Source organism: Poecilia mexicana, unplaced genomic scaffold (assembly GCF_051168715.1).
Source record: "Poecilia mexicana isolate PSO_F unplaced genomic scaffold, ASM5116871v1 scaffold_20, whole genome shotgun sequence".
Classification (NCBI taxonomy): Eukaryota; Metazoa; Chordata; class Actinopteri; order Cyprinodontiformes; family Poeciliidae; genus Poecilia; species Poecilia mexicana.
This window is the reverse complement of record NW_028263389.1, coordinates 19,468,066-19,485,250: the sequence shown is the minus strand read 5'-3', so window position 1 is coordinate 19,485,250 and position 17,185 is coordinate 19,468,066. Positions and strand designations below refer to the sequence as shown.

At 38.7% G+C, this 17,185-nt stretch overlaps 1 protein-coding gene across 2 annotated transcripts in view; it reads left to right on the top strand.

The window, feature by feature from the left end:
- Positions 1-631: 631 nt before the first annotated feature.
- The window catches only part of LOC106919160 (enhancer of polycomb homolog 1), a 33,886-nt gene continuing 17,332 nt past the window's right edge, over positions 632-17,185 (top strand). The window contains exons 1-7 of one of the 2 annotated variants that reach the window (XM_014989339.2): positions 632-929; positions 1,501-1,612; positions 12,270-12,429; positions 13,105-13,250; positions 13,526-13,732; positions 13,828-13,976; positions 15,421-15,574. In XM_014989339.2, coding sequence (XP_014844825.2) covers positions 12,330-12,429; positions 13,105-13,250; positions 13,526-13,732; positions 13,828-13,976; positions 15,421-15,574 — 756 coding nt within the window. In that variant the 5' untranslated portion in view covers positions 632-929; positions 1,501-1,612; positions 12,270-12,329. Of the gene's footprint in view, positions 930-1,500; positions 1,613-4,438; positions 5,122-12,269; positions 12,430-13,104; positions 13,251-13,525; positions 13,733-13,827; positions 13,977-15,420; positions 15,575-17,185 lie in introns of those variants that run through there. The other variant, XM_014989338.2, reaches the window with a different exon arrangement.

Sequence of the window (17,185 nt, the reverse complement as noted above, 5' to 3'; positions counted from 1 at the left end):
GATGAGGCATGAAGGGTAGTGAGGGTTACATAACAAAAACTGCAGCCTTTCTTTACAAGAACAGTGTTTCTTATTGAACCCTATGTTGCAAAAATAAGCATTTACAGTTGGAATTCCTTGTTAAATGTATTTTATTTAAATTTGTATTATTATTGTAGCCATATTATCCATAGTTTCTTGTTTCTAATTACAATATTGACCTTCCATGTTTTCATTATTATGTTGCTTTTTTATATAACAATCATCAGCATAATAAAAATAACTGTCAAAAATAACATTGTCAATTAATGTTATTTATATTATTTTCATTTTTATTATTTTTGGAGGGGGGGTTGTTGTTGTTGTTGTCATAATAACCTTTTCCATCATCAAAATATTTGTTTTCACCAATATTTCTATGTTTAGTATTAGTAATTGTTATTTTTGTTTCTAATTAACAATTATTATATTTTTAGTTTTGTTTTATAATTATTATGATTATGATTATTTTATTTTTATTGTTTTATTATTATTATTGTTGTTGCTGTTGTTATTATCATTACTATACCAAGCAGAGGACAACCAATAAGCTCATGTTCCACTAAAGTTCTCCACAGGTGATTGGTGGAAGCTGTCATCCAATCACAATTCGTCTTGAAAGTGGCTTCTTGGTCAGTTTGGATCTTTTTTCACCTCCTCGAAAAAAAAAATCATAAATAACTACCCTAATTTATCTTTAGAAGCACGATATACTTTTACTTACCAAAATGTTTCTCTTCCATTGCCCTGTCAGGCTAAGTTAATGGCACTTTTAGAGAAAGAAAGAAGCTGAAAGTGTCTTGTATTTAGTCGTCCCAGTGGGAGCTAACCAGCGTTAGCATTTGGGCTAGCATGACAACCAGTGGAAATACCATCGTCAGTATGTTTCCTTCTGATTTTCATTGCAGCAGGTAAGTTGAAGCTATCACCTGGGGTGATTTCAACCGTGTGTCGGCTTTATGTAATGTATTTCAACGGTGGATAAAATAATTTTAGAATTCAGGGTCAGGGTAAGTGAGCTAAGGCTGCTAGCAGCTGTGTGTCAGCTAACTGCGGTGTCGCTGTTCCTTGTGCAAACACAGCTGTAGGGAATCTTTGTTGGTCAAACTGTCGCTAATTCCAATGTAAATGCCTCTCAATCGACCTCCTAGTGACACATATCACACATATACGTTTGATAAGGCGAATGTTGGTTCACTTTTTGCTGTAATGTCCTCAAATTCACATCAGTTTTCCGTATATGGCGTTGTGTTGGAATGTTCTTTGTATTGTTGCAGCAAAACTTATTACATGGCCCAATTCAAAGACTTATAATCATGATTGTTTAAACTTGTATATAAGGACTGAATAAGATTTTGGAAACTGAATAAAAATTTCCTGACCTAGTGAACAAATTTGTATTTTAATTTTGATGAATTTGTAATCTTATATTTTCTGTTTTGTGGTTTTGTCTCTTGTCACCCCCTATCTTTTTGTTAAAAGGCCTCGACTATGGACTTTAGAAGAAATTGTGTTGCTTCCAAACGGATGATGATGTCGCCTCTTACATCTGGATCATTCTGGTTTCTGTGGCAGTCGTCAACCACTCCTGCAGGTTATTTGCATTTTTAATCAATGTTCTTTGACATAAAGTACATAAGTTTGAACAAAGCTATCCAAAAGTCAATTACTGGTTAATGTATTCCCAGTTTGGGCATTATTTTTGTTTACCTCTTAAAACCCAGACTATTGTGAAGACAATAAAGTGCTGTCGGTGGATCCTGGGCATTCACAAGAGTTGGGGGACCACAGCTGCCTCCCAGCAGCTTAACTCCAAGAATATGTTAAACTCATCTGAAAACACTTATAACCACTTATGTTAATTGTTCAAACACCGAAATTTACCTCATTATCCTTTGATGGGCACAGTGGAAAGCATTTTAGCATTACAGCAGTTGCTAATATGTAATGATAGAAATTCAAATGAATGGCTCAACAGGATTGGCTGCTTTGCAAATGCCAGACAATAGCAGGTCAAGTAGCTTTGTTCATAGGTCTTTTGAATTCTTTACATTTGCTGTATGAAAAAACGATTTTTCAAGAAAAATCTGGGGTTACGTTCCACAGAAACATTTGTGAATACTGAACCACGAACAGGTGGGGGTCGACTGTACACACTGTACGTTCTGCTGTGCAGTATTCACATTTAGGAGTCTTCTGAGATGCTATGATGGTAATCTAATGCAGTCAAAGTACTGAAAGTGGGGTTTTTGTGACTGTCGTAAAAAGAATAGTCTCTTTGTAGCAACTTTTGTTTATGCTGGAATACAGGATGTCACAAGAATATACTACCCGTAAATATAGATAAACATATTTTTTACAATAATCTTTAAAATTCTCCAAGAAAAGTAGATGAATAAACAGTTCTAATTACATAGGGATCAAACAAAAGTTTATCTTTGTGGAATGTGCTTGAACAACAACACTTTCAATTGTAACAGAACTTGCAGAAAACATGTAAATAGAGCACAGAAGACAACAATTAAACCAAACTTGAGTAGTTGGTTGTTTTTGACTAACTAAAAGGATCTAAGTCATTCTTACAATGAAACAAATTAGATTTACCTTTGACTAATGCGCATTGACAAACAAAAAAATTTCAAGTAAATCTAAATAAACTCAAAGTTCAAAAATAATTTGCAATAAGTAAAAAATATCCAAATTTAATCATTGGTATTAATAGCCAGCTCCTACTTTCAACCCAGGACTGCACGGCATTACACAGAACAATGATCCACATTTCCACATTACCATCATTCACACAAACTTTAAGTCTTTTCTGAAAGTATTTGCAGAGTTGCCATAATCTCAATTTTCTTGTTAGTTACCTTAGAATTGATCTAGTGAGTACTTACAGCAGGTAGGATAGACCTTCCAACCAGAGCTTTTGTTTCATTTCTTCCTCCACACATAACCATGATCTGTTTTTCCTGGTAATTTTGTTAAGTGCGAGTTTATTTTGGCTGTGTTGACCCACAATGCCCTGCGGTGTAGCCCACCTGCTGTATTCGGTTCACTTTAAGTGGCCTGTCGTTTTAGGCAGACCTGGGTCGCTTTGTTGATCTCCACCTTTGTTTGGTGGCACATTCGCATCAGAACCAAACTTTCTATGCAAACGAGCTGGAGTTGGATTCAAACTAAACTTTAAAGGGACACAATAGTTTTTCAGGTTTAAACAGATCTAAGGTGGTCTCCACGCCAAATAAAGCAGGTTTTAAAGAATGTATAATTAATGAAGACTGGTTAATTTAGCTTCAACCTTTCTAAGTATGATATTTTGAATTGAAGAAGAGAAAGTACTCTGAATTTTATGGTTCAGGTGGGGTTTTTATATTCTGCAGGAATCCATGATAATGATGTTCTGCCAAAAGTGAAAATTTTGATTTTGAGACTGTACTGGTGAAAATTTAGACACAAAGAAAAGCTTTTGACTAATCTATTAATTTGAAAGTTAACAACCAAATTAATCATTAGTTTCTGCCCAATGACAGAATTGTATGTCGTGTCACAATAGAAACAGGTTACTGATTTAGAATTGAGCTTCATTCTGGTTTCAGACTAACTTCTTTCAACTCCTCACTGAATGGTTCAGCTGCTGCAAAATAAATTCAAGAAGAATTCACACATTTGTCTTGCTTATTGACATGTTTGTATTCCAGATTAATTCTCCAATAGCAGACTGCTACGTAATGTTTGTTGCTTTTTAATAAATGTTTTTATTTTTGGGAAGGGCACACATTGGGACCCATGTTCATCCATCCATGTAGGTCTGTCTGCTTCCTGTTGCATTCTGTAAGATTTTGCTTCAGGATTTTAAATAACTTTCTGTAACGATGCTGTTGGAGTTGATAACCTTTGCTTTCCTAGAAATTTTGTGCCTCAATGAAAAATACAGGTATATATGAAAGCTAATTTTATTATAATATTTCATTAACTTGTTGCACTGCAGCAAGTAACTTTTTGGATTTATTATTTCAATAATATTCCACATCCCACTCCTAGAGAAGTTTGTTTATTCTTTTAAAAAATGGGGCAAAACAACAAACTTTAGAAATTCAAGTCTTGGAAATGTGGGAATGATTTAATGTATTTCTAAAAATTCCTCTTTCTAAATATAGGATATGATGAATTAGTGAATTTTAATTTCCAGCAGGTATTTTTCTTTTGATCCGCTTGTGTCCCGTTGTTTTTGTTCCACTTGGTGGCGATATATAGTCATTTGAGTCAGATGGGTAATGACATAGGTGTTGTCTAACCTTCATAATGTAAAATTACTAATAGATGTAGTAATTTATTATGCCAGATTTTTATGAGTTTACTTTGATTTTTTTTCTGACCGTGTGTATAGTTTTTAATCATCGTTAGTTCTTGTACAATAATAGGGTGGGAGATTTACTCTGGTTTTGCTTTAAATATATATTTATTTTTTAAATCAAACTCTAGTAGCACCCTGGTAAATAACAGCATAACATCCCGAGTCTGGAAAGCTGGAAGTTCCGAACCCATCACCATCATCATTTCCCCTCCTCCTCCTCTTTCCCTCGCACCCCAAGCGTTTCTCGAGCGCGCACGCGTGCGAAGCTGCGTGGGAATGGCTGTTTGTGTGACCGAGGGGGCTGGGCCGCTCGGAGGGAGCACTGAGCTGCATGAGTTTGTAATGTCCGCCATGTTGGCCATGGCGTATTGAACCGGGCAGGAACAGCGGAGCGCAGGAGCGAGAGAGACCGACAGACGGCGACTGAGACCCGGGCCTGCCCGGCTCTGTTCGCGCTGCTAACCGGACCTGAACGACTGCCCTCAGAACCGACTCTAAAAGAGACCGCGACAGATTCCTCAATGAGAACTCGAAGCAGACGTGCTGTTACTCCAGGCAGTTCCCAGAGATTTATGCTGCATCTTTTATTATAAGAAATGAGTAAACTGTCGTTTCGGGCGCGGGCGTTGGATGCTTGTAAGCCCCTGCCCGTCTTCCGCTGCGAGGATTTGCCCGACCTGCACGAATATGCCTCCATCAACCGGGCGGTGCCGCAGATGCCAACTGGGATGGAAAAGGAGGAGGAATCGGTATGTTATTTTAAAAGGCGCTCGGCCGCCGCTGGATTTCTTTGACTGTGTTTTTCGGCGCCACAATGTTACCTGCGCAAGCTTGTGCAAAATGGCCGCCATTGCTGCCGTTTTGTGCGCACGACAGATCTCGACGAAGGCTTTAATTTACTAAACTTTACCTATACCAGGGGGATCATAATATCGCTATATTGTGGTGTTTTACTGAAAAGTCGTGTTTTAGCCATCTGCTACGCTACAAACGTCGCACGAAGGCACAAAGAAGTCACGTGACTTGTGTCGGCGCCACCATTTTGTTGACTTTTCTCTTTGCTAAAGGCGGGCAGAGGCCTTGGTTTGTGTGCAATTCCGCTGCGTGAACAGCAGGGGGAGACAGCGGGCCTCCGGCTCGGTTTGACAGCTAGGAATTGGTGTGTTGACAGTTGCAGCCGTGCCATGTGTGCTGTACTGCGTGACTTGGTGGTAAATGCAGGCAGAAATGTCTTTAAATCTCATATTTAATGTTAACGTGTTGCAAAACTTTATTCAGCGTTTATTTGTCGACTTATAAAAGCGGATTTTAAGCTTGTATATAGTGTCTTGGACTTAGTAAAACCAACGTGTAGGGTGTTGTCTATAGCGATTGTAATGTGTGATGGTAATTTTGCACAATATATATAAAAAAACGTTTATTTGAAGTTTCCATTCATGTAGTTCATCTATACTTATAATTGTGGATATATTTTTAAGTGGTGATAGGAATATTAGCTTAAATATTCATGGCTGTTACCCATTTTCAGCGTCAAGTAAAATAGTTGATCTATGCTTGGGGATTTTGCTAATCTCGTATATCTAAATTTCTTATTGTAAAACTTTGAAAGTTATTTAAGTTTGATACTTAAACTCAGTCAAAGCCTACAGAATATTCTTTCATATAAACTAGTATTGGCTGACCCCGATTATTGGCTGAACTAATTTTCCCCCAAAATTGATGAAGTTAGTGTAATGCCTCTTTTTATTTACATATCATGAAAAACAATTTGTAAAGGGAAAAAATAATAGTACTGGTATTCTTCTAAATGTGAAATGTATGATACTAGACTGTTAGGAAATTGGATAGAAATTGGTAGTTATAGGATTGATTATCAGTATATTCAAAAAATGCAATAATATTGCACAATGTGCATCACTGTTATAATTAACCTCTAGGTTTTACCATGTCAGCTACTAAAACAAACGCAGGATATGAAAATTGAAAGCAATTGGAGTTCATCTAACTGGCCAAACATGTTATTGGCAGACAGTCTGTGAATACATGGCACTTAAAAATATAATTGCTTCATCTGTGTCAGGTAGGGCCATTTACCCAAGTGATACTCCAGCAGGCTGGCAATCTGTAATGCCAGGCAAAACATGTGGTCATGACAACCATCATAGTTTTGTAAAATAGTCCTTTACAATTATTTAATGCCTTTCCCTCTCATACAAGATGGGCATAATTCCTTATTTGGGAAGAACTATATATAGAACTTTATATTCTGGTTTATTTTTAGGTATAATACAAAGTTAAACACTGGTTTTAGATTTCAGATAAAGGAATATAGTATTTTTATTTGTGTACAGGCGTCAAGTTTTAAGCAAGGTTATTGAACTACATCCCATAACCACATGCTACCCAGTTATGAGGTCTTTATTGGTATTAAAATGTAATTTTATCCTTTTCCAAGTTAGAATAACTGGAAAAACAATTTTCCAGATGTTTTTATCTCTATGCTAGTTTTTATAATCTATGTTTTCTATATGAATTTTTCATAGCATCACAATTCAGTTTTTCCCCAAGTCGGTACATTTTGGTCACTGACGTGTATTCAGAGAATAAATGAAAAAATAAAAATGAACAACTTCAAATCTATTGTTTCAAGATAGATTTATGGTTAAAAACATTTTAGTTTATTCATTTTTACAAGAAAAGAATAGTAGACTTCAAACTTCTTTAAAGAATCTGCATTTGGTCTAATTTTATCTGTATTTTGGAAATCTTATAGCATTTTATAGCTAAATTGAATTCATTCAATGCCACAAAAGGAATGAAACGGCCCTTTTACTATTCGGCTATTCATTAGTCAACTTCAGCTGTGTTTTATGTAATAAAACACAGCTGAAGTGGAGAAACAGAGAAAACTTAACAAGCTAAATGTTAAAGGACAACATGTGGAATTTTTAGACTTGAAAATAGCAGCATTTTGATCCAGTATGGTTTGCCGTTGCTTTAACAGCCGTTTGTTTCTTCAGTTTCATTTCCACATGGAGCTCGGAGACTTCTCCTTTGGGATGCCACAGCAGACAGAAACACAAGGAAAACACTGACACAGTGCAAAGTCAGCAGAAACCCCGTCTCACCCCCACGCTGGCCCTCTCCCACCTACTGTACACATCCACACGGTGTCATTACATAACAGTGTGACAGAAGAGATAAAGAGGGCAGTTTTACTACAAGGCAGCCGCGGCTTGGCTCCCTGACCCACATCCTCTCCAGCAGCAGCAGGCTTGTTTCTATTCTCAGTCAGCTAAATGACCGCACTTGGAGCTGAGTTACTTTGATACTAGTTAGACTTTTTAGGCACTTTAGTAACTGATTTAAAGGTGTTGGATGATAAAGCATTAAATGAGAACATCCTAGGGTTAAGACTTTGTTTTAAAGATCTTAGGTCCCAGTTATACTGAATAAAAAGTAAATTCAGTGTATTTTATGGAAAATATTCTCTTTTCCTGTCGCTATTACCTTATTTATTGACCAATCCAGCTGTTTGTCCATATTTCCAACTCTGCCATCCATCCTTAGTCTGTCTGCTCCTCCATTTATCATCCATCCGTTCATCCTTCTGTCCCTGAACCCATCCATGTCCGTTCATCCATTCATCAGTTTCTGTCCATCACACCATCCTTCATCTATTCGTTTGGCCATCATTCAGGCATCTTTCCATCAGCTCATTTTAATCTTTCCAGATTCCATTTATAATTTTATACTTTATCCATTTATGGATGAAGGGAAAACGTATGTGAAACTAGTCCTTAAAATAAATTTCCACACACAAATTACACGCAATATTTCCCCATTTATCTCCTGATCTGTGATATTTGCCTGTTACAGTGAAAACTGGACGTCTTAAGAAGGAAAAATTACTCATTCGAGTTGGTGATGAAGTGGAAGCGTGCTTCCATGGCGAGTTATGTAACCGTGGTATTTCCTGTTTGGTACCAGAGAAACTCAGCTTCAGCCTGAAGGAACAGAGTCTGGTATCAGTTGGACTGTGTTTGTGTTCAGCTAGTGATGCTGCTTGTTATGTTTCAGTCGGGAAGCAACAAACCTCCATAAATGAAGCTTTCTGTACTTTAGATGCTGAAATATATCACTGTCCTCAAGACTTCCTCTGCTTCTCCTGACTGGCACGCGCTGGAAACACCGGCAGGAAGCCACATTTCTGTTGCCATGGCACCCTTTACTAGTCTCATCCATTTTTCTTGGGTATATTTATTACTAGGAAGGTGTGATGTGAAAAATGGATTATTCTTCCAGCCTATCTGCATTTATGACTGAAGAGAAAAATGATGGAGCTGCTGCTGTTCCAGGATGTTTACGTGGAGAAAATATTGAACCTGTTGGCGCGACTCTTCTATGAAGGAAAACTTTAATGTTCTGTTTTGTTTAATATGTACATCTGTGAAAAGACCAATGATACTGCATAATATTTACATATTTTCGAAGAATGCAAGAAAGCATTTGTCCTAGTAGATTTTTGTTTCAGGCAGTATAATTGGAAAAACTGGGCTGTTTGCTTTTCAGGCCTGCGTTCCAGTGGAAACACTTGATGCAATGCTAACCTCAAGGATTTTTCACAGCAACAGTTTCATATGATGCAAGGATTAAAGGAAAATTTCTTTTGAAGCCACAGAACCTTCTCTAAGGCGTTATATTAACGCTGTGTTCAAAATCAGTCATTGGCATTCGCTTAATTTGCTCCTTTAAGGCTAATTGCGGTCAGTATGTGCCATATCAGTCAAAGGAGTTTGGACACAATATTTTATACATTATATTTAATTTTCTATGCATTAAAGTTTTGCATATCAATACTAGTTTCTGTTTGATGGATTTTCCCTCCATGGCTGAACTTGATGTTTATTCTTTAGAGGCTGAGATGACAAAGCTCACAGATAGGTGAGATGTGTGGAGGGAAAAGAATTAGTTGTTTATTTGTAAATGCCCTTTAGAGATTCTCAAGGTCACCTTTATATTATGTCTGCACAAAGCAACATTATTATTGAAATACATGCAAAATATAGCCAGAGGTGTGTTGGTGTGGATGTTAGAGAATCTAAACAGCTGTGTTTTGAGATGAGTCTTTAATTTCTGATCTGTGGATGAATTGACGGAAACATGTTTGCCTTATTGGCTCCCTTGTCGTCTAGTCAGTGTTGCTAATAACATGCGCTGATGGGTAACATTGTGTCATAACTGAAGGGAAGATCCAATTTAATGTCTGAATTTTCATTCTTGTCATCTACTAAATTGCAACTCTACACTAGAAAGCCTCCATGAATTCAAAATATTGTGGTTGATTTTTTTTTTTTTTTGAAAAGCTGCATTTGAATTCGGCTGCCGACGTACGAGAGCTGTTAGTTTAAACGCATTTGGTTCAACTGAAGCAGCCTATAAACGTCCCACTCGTTTTCAGACTGCAGTGCAGATGAGTTGGGATGTGTCACTCCTGGATGTAAATCTAAACGATGAAACTGTAGCTGTTGCTTCTAAAATAAACCACTTGAGTTGTCCTGCGTGTGCCATTCACAAAAGCCCCTAATCTACGCTTGGCAGAGGAAATCCCTGGGCTGTGAAGCGTGGTGAGGATCAAAGCTGAGAAAGATCAGGATGTGTTTCAGGTCAGAGGAAGGTTACAGTGCCTGGCTGATACTCACCATGGCAACTTGAGCTTAATTGCCTCTTTACATGCACTATTTATGCTGGTAACTCCGCTCTGAAACCACATGGTTTACCTGCATGTTGATTTGTGAGGTTGGAATAAATGTCGTTTAATTAAAAGACAAAAACAAACTCTGACATGCGTTTGTTGAAACCTGATGGATTATTCATCTCGTCTGTGTTGATTTCTGATTTTATACTAAAGATTATCAACACAAACACATTTATCATTCTGTTTTAATTCAGCCATTAAACGCTACAAAGTCTGTCTTATACCCAGGTTTCATGAGGTGGAATTTTTTTATTCCAACAGAAAATGAAGCTTTTCCCAGGTTTTCTCCACATAAATGTTAAATCCCATATTTCTAACCTTTATCTGAAAAACAAAAACAAAAAAATACACGAGGGAACATAGTACTGGTTGATGTGTTTACGGTCTGACAAAGTATTTAGTGTTTTTGTGTAGAATGAACATCAAAGGAATGGTGACGTCTTTATCTAAAATGGAAACAGCGTTTTAGGGTTCCAGAGGGAAAATGTTTCTTATAGCCTATTCACCCCCAAACACACCTTACATAGTGACAACAATGGCGGATCACATGTTTGACTTATAGTTTACTAGTTTTAGAATGAAATGTCACACAAAAAAACTCCACTTCATCACTTCACATCAAAGTCTCTACCCAGGTTTTGTTAGGCTGGTTTCTTGTTGTTTACTACTAACCTGATATGAAGGCTTTCTGCACATCATGTCCCAAACTCAATGTTCAAGCTGGTCTTTTAGCGTTTTAGCCTGAATAATCAGGTTTGGTTAATGTGTTTGTATTTTTCTAAAACTGCAGTGAATATTGACAAACTGATGGAGCAGCAGATGAATCCGTCTTTGGCTTGTTCCTCAGCCAGATGTTACACATACTGAGTGTCTGAGGTGTAAAATTGCACTTTGGGATCAAATTATTTGAGTTTAATTTTTATAGTTGTTCTGTTGATCCAAGATTGAGCTTTCCAATATATTGACTCGCTAAAATCACCACTGTAGTGTGTGACATTGCATTTTAATGCAGTAGGTGGTTATATTTCCAGTTCCAGTTGCCTATTCCCCTCTCAACTGCCTCTCATTCTGTTTTATTTAGATTTCTTCCAAACCATTTTCTCTATAAACCTGAAAGATGGTTTGTGGACGAAGATGGATCAGCTGTTATATGAAGTATTCCTATGCCATGCACATTTTTGTTATAGGACCCAAAATCCCTAAGCTAAAAGCCAGTGCAATAGTTTTAAAATGGAAAAATACATTTCTTGTGGCCTTTTTCTTTTATTTTCCCAATAATATATTAGATGAAACAGAGTTACACTTTTGTGAACAACTGTTGACTGCTGATCTTGAGTTATGGCTAGGTAGTGTATAATTTTTGCATTTTTGAGGTCAATTGTTTTTGGGCGTCTCTTGGCAACAAGAACAGGGTGAGATTAAAAGATAAAAGGTACTTCTTGTGCCGTACTGTTTTTTCTTATTAATATCAAGATTTTATTTGTCTGGAATAAATCTCATTAAAAAAACAAAACTGTTCATCAGCATCTTTGTTTGCAGGCCAGGTTGGCTTCATTCTTAAAACTGTGACTGGGGATGACCAAAGCCACTCAGAGGGCCACAAACGGCCCCCACGCCGCACTTTGGTCACCTTTCTTCTTCGTCACATCTAAACACTTGCATGCATCAAGTTCCCACCATGTTACAAATGGATTCGATGATTCTCGTCTCATCTCTTTCGTTTTGACTCAAGAAGCTGCTTAATTTTCCTCCTGATTTTTAACCACTTTCCAATCGATGGAAAACTGCTCGGTTAAAGGGTGTCTTACTTAATGCTGACCCACATTTGCGAATCAAGCCAGAGAACTGGTTGTGAACAGCGTGCGACGTGTAAAATGAGTAGGAGCTTTGCGAGAAGACTTGTTGGTGCAAGATTGGCCCGAAATCACGGCGGCTGCGTCGGCCATCTGTTGCATAAAGCTCAGAAAAGCCCCAAAAGGCTCCAAACTACAACTTAAAAAGCTGCTTCTTCCTTTCCCAAGGCATTAAGAGTGCCTTCTCAATGTTTATCTATAGGAGTTATATTTATGGAAGGTGGTTTGTTAAACATTATGAAAGCAAACCAGGAAGTTTGTGTTCTAACCCTCTGTTCCCTTCCAGGAGCACCATCTCCAGAGAGCCATCTCGGCGCAGCAGGTCTACGGAGAGAAGCGGGACAGCATGGTCATCCCGGTCCCCGAGGCGGAGCGCAACATCCCGCACTACGAGCTGCTCTACCCCGGGGACTTCAAAATGCCAAAGCAGCTTATTCACATACAGCGTGAGTAGCAAGAGGAGGGTCAAAGTTCAGCTGGTGGTCTGAGCACGTGCAGACGCCGCTGCTTGTCGGAAGACTTTGGTTCAGACGTTCAGTAGTTGTTTTCTGGTAGATGGGGACTGATTAAATAGTTATGAAGGTTTGACAGACTGCCAGTGAAGTTCAGAAATGTGGAAAAATATTAATATTTCCAGATTTTATACCATAGTTTACAACTCATCTATTTTTCATTCATTTGTTCCCACACCTGTCTGTCCTCCATTCATTCATGTCTTCTTTGTCTTTCGGTCCATCCATTGGTTTTCCTCTGTCCGTCTCTGTGCATCCTTCCATGTGTCCTTTGTACACATCTGTCATCCATCTTCTGTTTGATTTCATATTTAAAGTCTGTGGAAACTAGAAATATCTGCTGTAATTTCACAGTAAAGTGAATTTAGTAAAAAAAAAAAGACAGGCTGGGAAATTTGGGACTTCAGGCCTGGAAAAGTTTGGAAATTTAACAGCATGAATCTGACATTTTGAGAACGCAAGTGCAGACATGTTGAGTCACATCCATCTGTTTCAAATATTTAGTTGTTTTTTTTTCTTTCTTTAAGGTGACTAATGCATCTGTTTTTAATTTCAGATGCCCTTGATTGTTTCTAACAGGTGGTACTAATGTTCCCTGTGTTTCCCCAGCTTTCAGTTTGGATACGGAGCTTCCGGACTACGACCTGGACACGGAGGATGAGACGTTTGTGAATAAGCTGAAGAAGAAAATGGAAATCACGCCGCTGCAGTTTGAGGAAATGATCGATCGACTGGAGAAAGGCAGCGGACAGCAGGTAAAAACACAACACTGCTGGTAGCAGCCTGACCTGGATTACTACAAACACTTTAACAGGTTAATTAGGGGTGTCGACCTGATCCAGTCAAGACTTTTTGTTTTGTTTTTGTTTTTTTGTTATAATTATTGGTACAACACAGCATCTTTGAAAAGAAAAATGTTTTGTGGTAATTTGACTGTAATCTGATTGTTTTTCCTCTCAAACCTTTAAAGTTTTTAACATAATTCACCTGAAAACGTGTCACAGTGCTGATTTCTCCTCTTCCTCTGCAGCTCGTCAGTCTGCAGGAAGCCAAGCTGCTGCTGAAGGAGGACGACGATCTGATCAAGGAGGTGTTTGACTACTGGAGCCGCAAGAGGAAAACCTGCAAGAGTGGCTCGCTCATCCCCACCGTCAAGCAGGAGAAGAGGGACGGCTCCAGCACCAGCGACCCCTATGTGGCCTTCCGCCGGCGGACTGAGAAGATGCAGACCAGGAAGGTTGTACAGAAGAATCCCGTTGCTCTTCTGGGTTTTTGTTTCCTCGGCAACGTGCTGGGATTGACAGATAGGCTTGTTGACTCCTCTGTTGTCAGAATCGGAAGAATGACGAGGCGTCGTATGAGAAGATGCTGAAGCTGCGCAGGGACCTGAGCCGCGCCGTCACCATCCTGGAGATGATCAAGAAGAGGGAGAAGGTCAAGAGGGAGCTGCTGCACCTCACCCTGGAGGTGGTGGAGAAAAGGTCCGACTGGCATCAGAGCCTGCTTTACTTATATGCCTCAGTCAGTTGTATGTGAAACTAAACGCCTTATTTTTCTGAGAAAAATGTGGAGGAACAAGTTGGCTTAGGAATCTTTCCTGTCAGCAAAGCCATCAGATTATTTCCTTCTGGCTTTCAGCTGCTGATATGTTTGTTTTAGGTTTTAGTTCCTCCATCTAAAATCCAGCAGTGCTTCCTAGAGTTCAGGTTGGGACCTGCAGCCATCTGGAAAAATATAGAATTTTACTCGATTGTTTTCCAGATCTGCATGAGTTTGGAAAAAAGAATGAAGTTTGATTTTCAGATGTTATATTAACAGATCCAGCCTGTTTCTATCTCTTTCTCTGCTTCATTTTTCTGTCAATCAGTTTGTTTCCATCTTTTCCGTCATCTGATCAGTCTGTTTTTATCTTTTCTTCCATTTTTCCATCCAAACTTCTGATTTTTCCACCTCTGTTCATCAGTACCACAATCTTTCCATCCATTTGTTTTTCTATCTGTTTGTTTTCCCTTCGTATTCCCATCTATCCTGTTTATAATCTGCAGGTTTGTCTTTGTCCCTCAAACCTTTTATGTTTTTGCAGCTTTCTTGTTAAAATCCTGCCGATTGCAGAAGTTTCTGCCATAAATTCTCAGTGAAACATTCATAAGTTCCCATAATTGTATATAAAATGCTACTTGAATCTAAATATTACTTTCAAAGGATCTTTGATTCCCAGTGGTAGGTGGATGAAGCTGTGTATTAATGGCTTGTTGGTTTTTACCCTAAAGGCTCCCAACAGGTTAATTGTTTTACATTAGCAGATTTAATCAGGATCTGTTGGAAGACTGTAGAAGTTTGGGAATCAGTGCTGACTCTAAACTCCTGCTTCACTGCTCCTGTTAATTGTCGGGGAACTTCAGGAGTCGTGTTTCAGTGTAATCAATTTAGAGTTTGTTTATTGAGCCTTACGTTCAGGACTCTGAGCTCATTTCCTTTCTCCTCCCGAGGAAGATTTCTCTTCTCCCTCGGCTCCATGGCTCTGTCATAAAATGTTTACTTTGTATAAAAACAATATTCTTCCCCCGACTTCCATTTAAGTCGTATACGTTTTTCCTGCCTCCGCTGCGATCCGTCCGCACGTGTAACCAGAATGAATGTCCTCTGAAATCAGCTGTCAGGCGCGGCGTAAATTGGAGCCGTCTCCTTGAAGTGGCTCTGATTCGTAGTGACATTTCAATTTCCTGCCGTTCCCCCGATCCGCTTCCTGTCTGCGCATCACAGCTAGTGTTCCCTCCCTGACCGCAGCACTCTGCTCCCATTATGCGCCCGCTCTGCCCACCACTTCATTATGGGATGCTTGTAGAGCGCCGTGTTCCTGTTGTTGTCGCCACTAGGAACAGGAAGTCCTCCTCCTCCTAATGTCCTTGGTTTGTCTCTCTTCAGGAATGTGATGCCTGACTTTGGCTCTGAGGTGATGGCTGAAGCTCAGCAGCGGGCGCTGGTGAAGCCCGTCTACACCATCCCCATCATCCCCCTGTCCAACAGCAACCAGTACCGACACCAGGACCACCACATGGACATGAAGGACTATAAGAAAGTAAGCCAGTCCACCTTCACTGCTCTCAGCTTCAATTCTACTCATTCATCATTCATAATTATATATCTTTAGCTTATTTTCAGCTGATTTTAGTTACTAGTCATAGGAAATTAGAGTAATAAGTCCAGAAATGTGATTTTTATGACCTACATTTGAGCTGAGGAGAGCTCCAACACACCTGAGTCAGCAGTCGGTCGTCTCTGTAAAGACCTGGTTTGTTAGAGGAGGAAAGATGGCTGACTTCACTGAGAGTAAGGGGAAAAGAACAAAGATTACTGCTAAAGTGGCATATTCTAGTAGTTTCCACCATATTCTAGTTCATGAAGCTGCATAACAAGTTATCTCTGCTTTTTACTCATCACTTCACACAACAGTTCTTACTGGTCGCTGTTTTGGTTTGCGCTGACTCAGTCCCACATTTCGGCATTTCTAAATGGCAGCCAAGTACTAATCATCAGCGTTCAGTAAACACTTTATTTCAGAACAAGCAGTCATTTCAGTTCCCGTTTATTTTTACTCAGAATATGCAAGTTTCATCATTCCTCCTTGAAGAGCGATGGTGATAGAACAGGGTGGAGCAGCAGCATGAGTACCTAGGAATTATTTGCTGCCTAATGACAGCAGACCTCCTGTTGGGGTTCAGCTCCAGCTTCCTCTTGTTAAATTCTCTGTGCCCATCGGCAAGGCACTTAACCTCAGTTTACCTCAGGATCAGAGGAGCTGCAGCTGAATGCCCACAAGTTTCTGAATGTGATTAGTTTATCATAATACTTCATCTGTGCTGCTGCTGCTGCTGCATGTTTAGCATTGAGATGCTATTTTAGGCTTGAGTTTCCTTGCTGATAGGCTAACTCCTGTTAGCACAACTTGCACACAACAATCGTGTTTTTCATTGTTCTGTCACATCAATTTTTGAAGCAAAAATTAACCACAGTGGGACAAGAGAAGCGGCTTTGTCCTCCATCGCTGTTAGTGGAGGCCACTTGTGCGTCAGATTTACAGACATACCAGAAACGCACAACAACATTTGTGGCTCCTGTCTCTTTTTTGTATTTTATTTATATATATATATATATATATATATATATATATATATATATATATATATATATATACATACATATACACACACACACACACACAAGAGATGTGTCGATCGATCGGCCACCGATCATAATCGGCTGATTTCCGTGAAAAAGTGTGTGATCGGAAATCGTGCCGGTAGTGCTTATGATTAAAAAAACAATAATTTGTGATCGGTGTCGGTGATCGGTCGTGAACGGCCCTCATGGGTGATCGGAATCGGCAGGAAAAAACCTGATCAGCACATCTCTAATATATATATATATATATATATACACATATATATATAAATTTTTTTTTTTTTTTTTTTTTTTGTATGTTAAAATTAATGTAATTAATCAAAATTAACATATTTGGTGATATTGAACACTATTTGAGACTCATCAGAGACTAAAATATATTTCTAACCTGATTCCTCGTTTGAAACTTGACCTTCTAGTAAATATATATGATTATAATAGTTATTTGAAACGGTTTTGGCCTCATATCTGTAAGTTTTATTACTAAAGTAAGTCAATGAGTCACTTG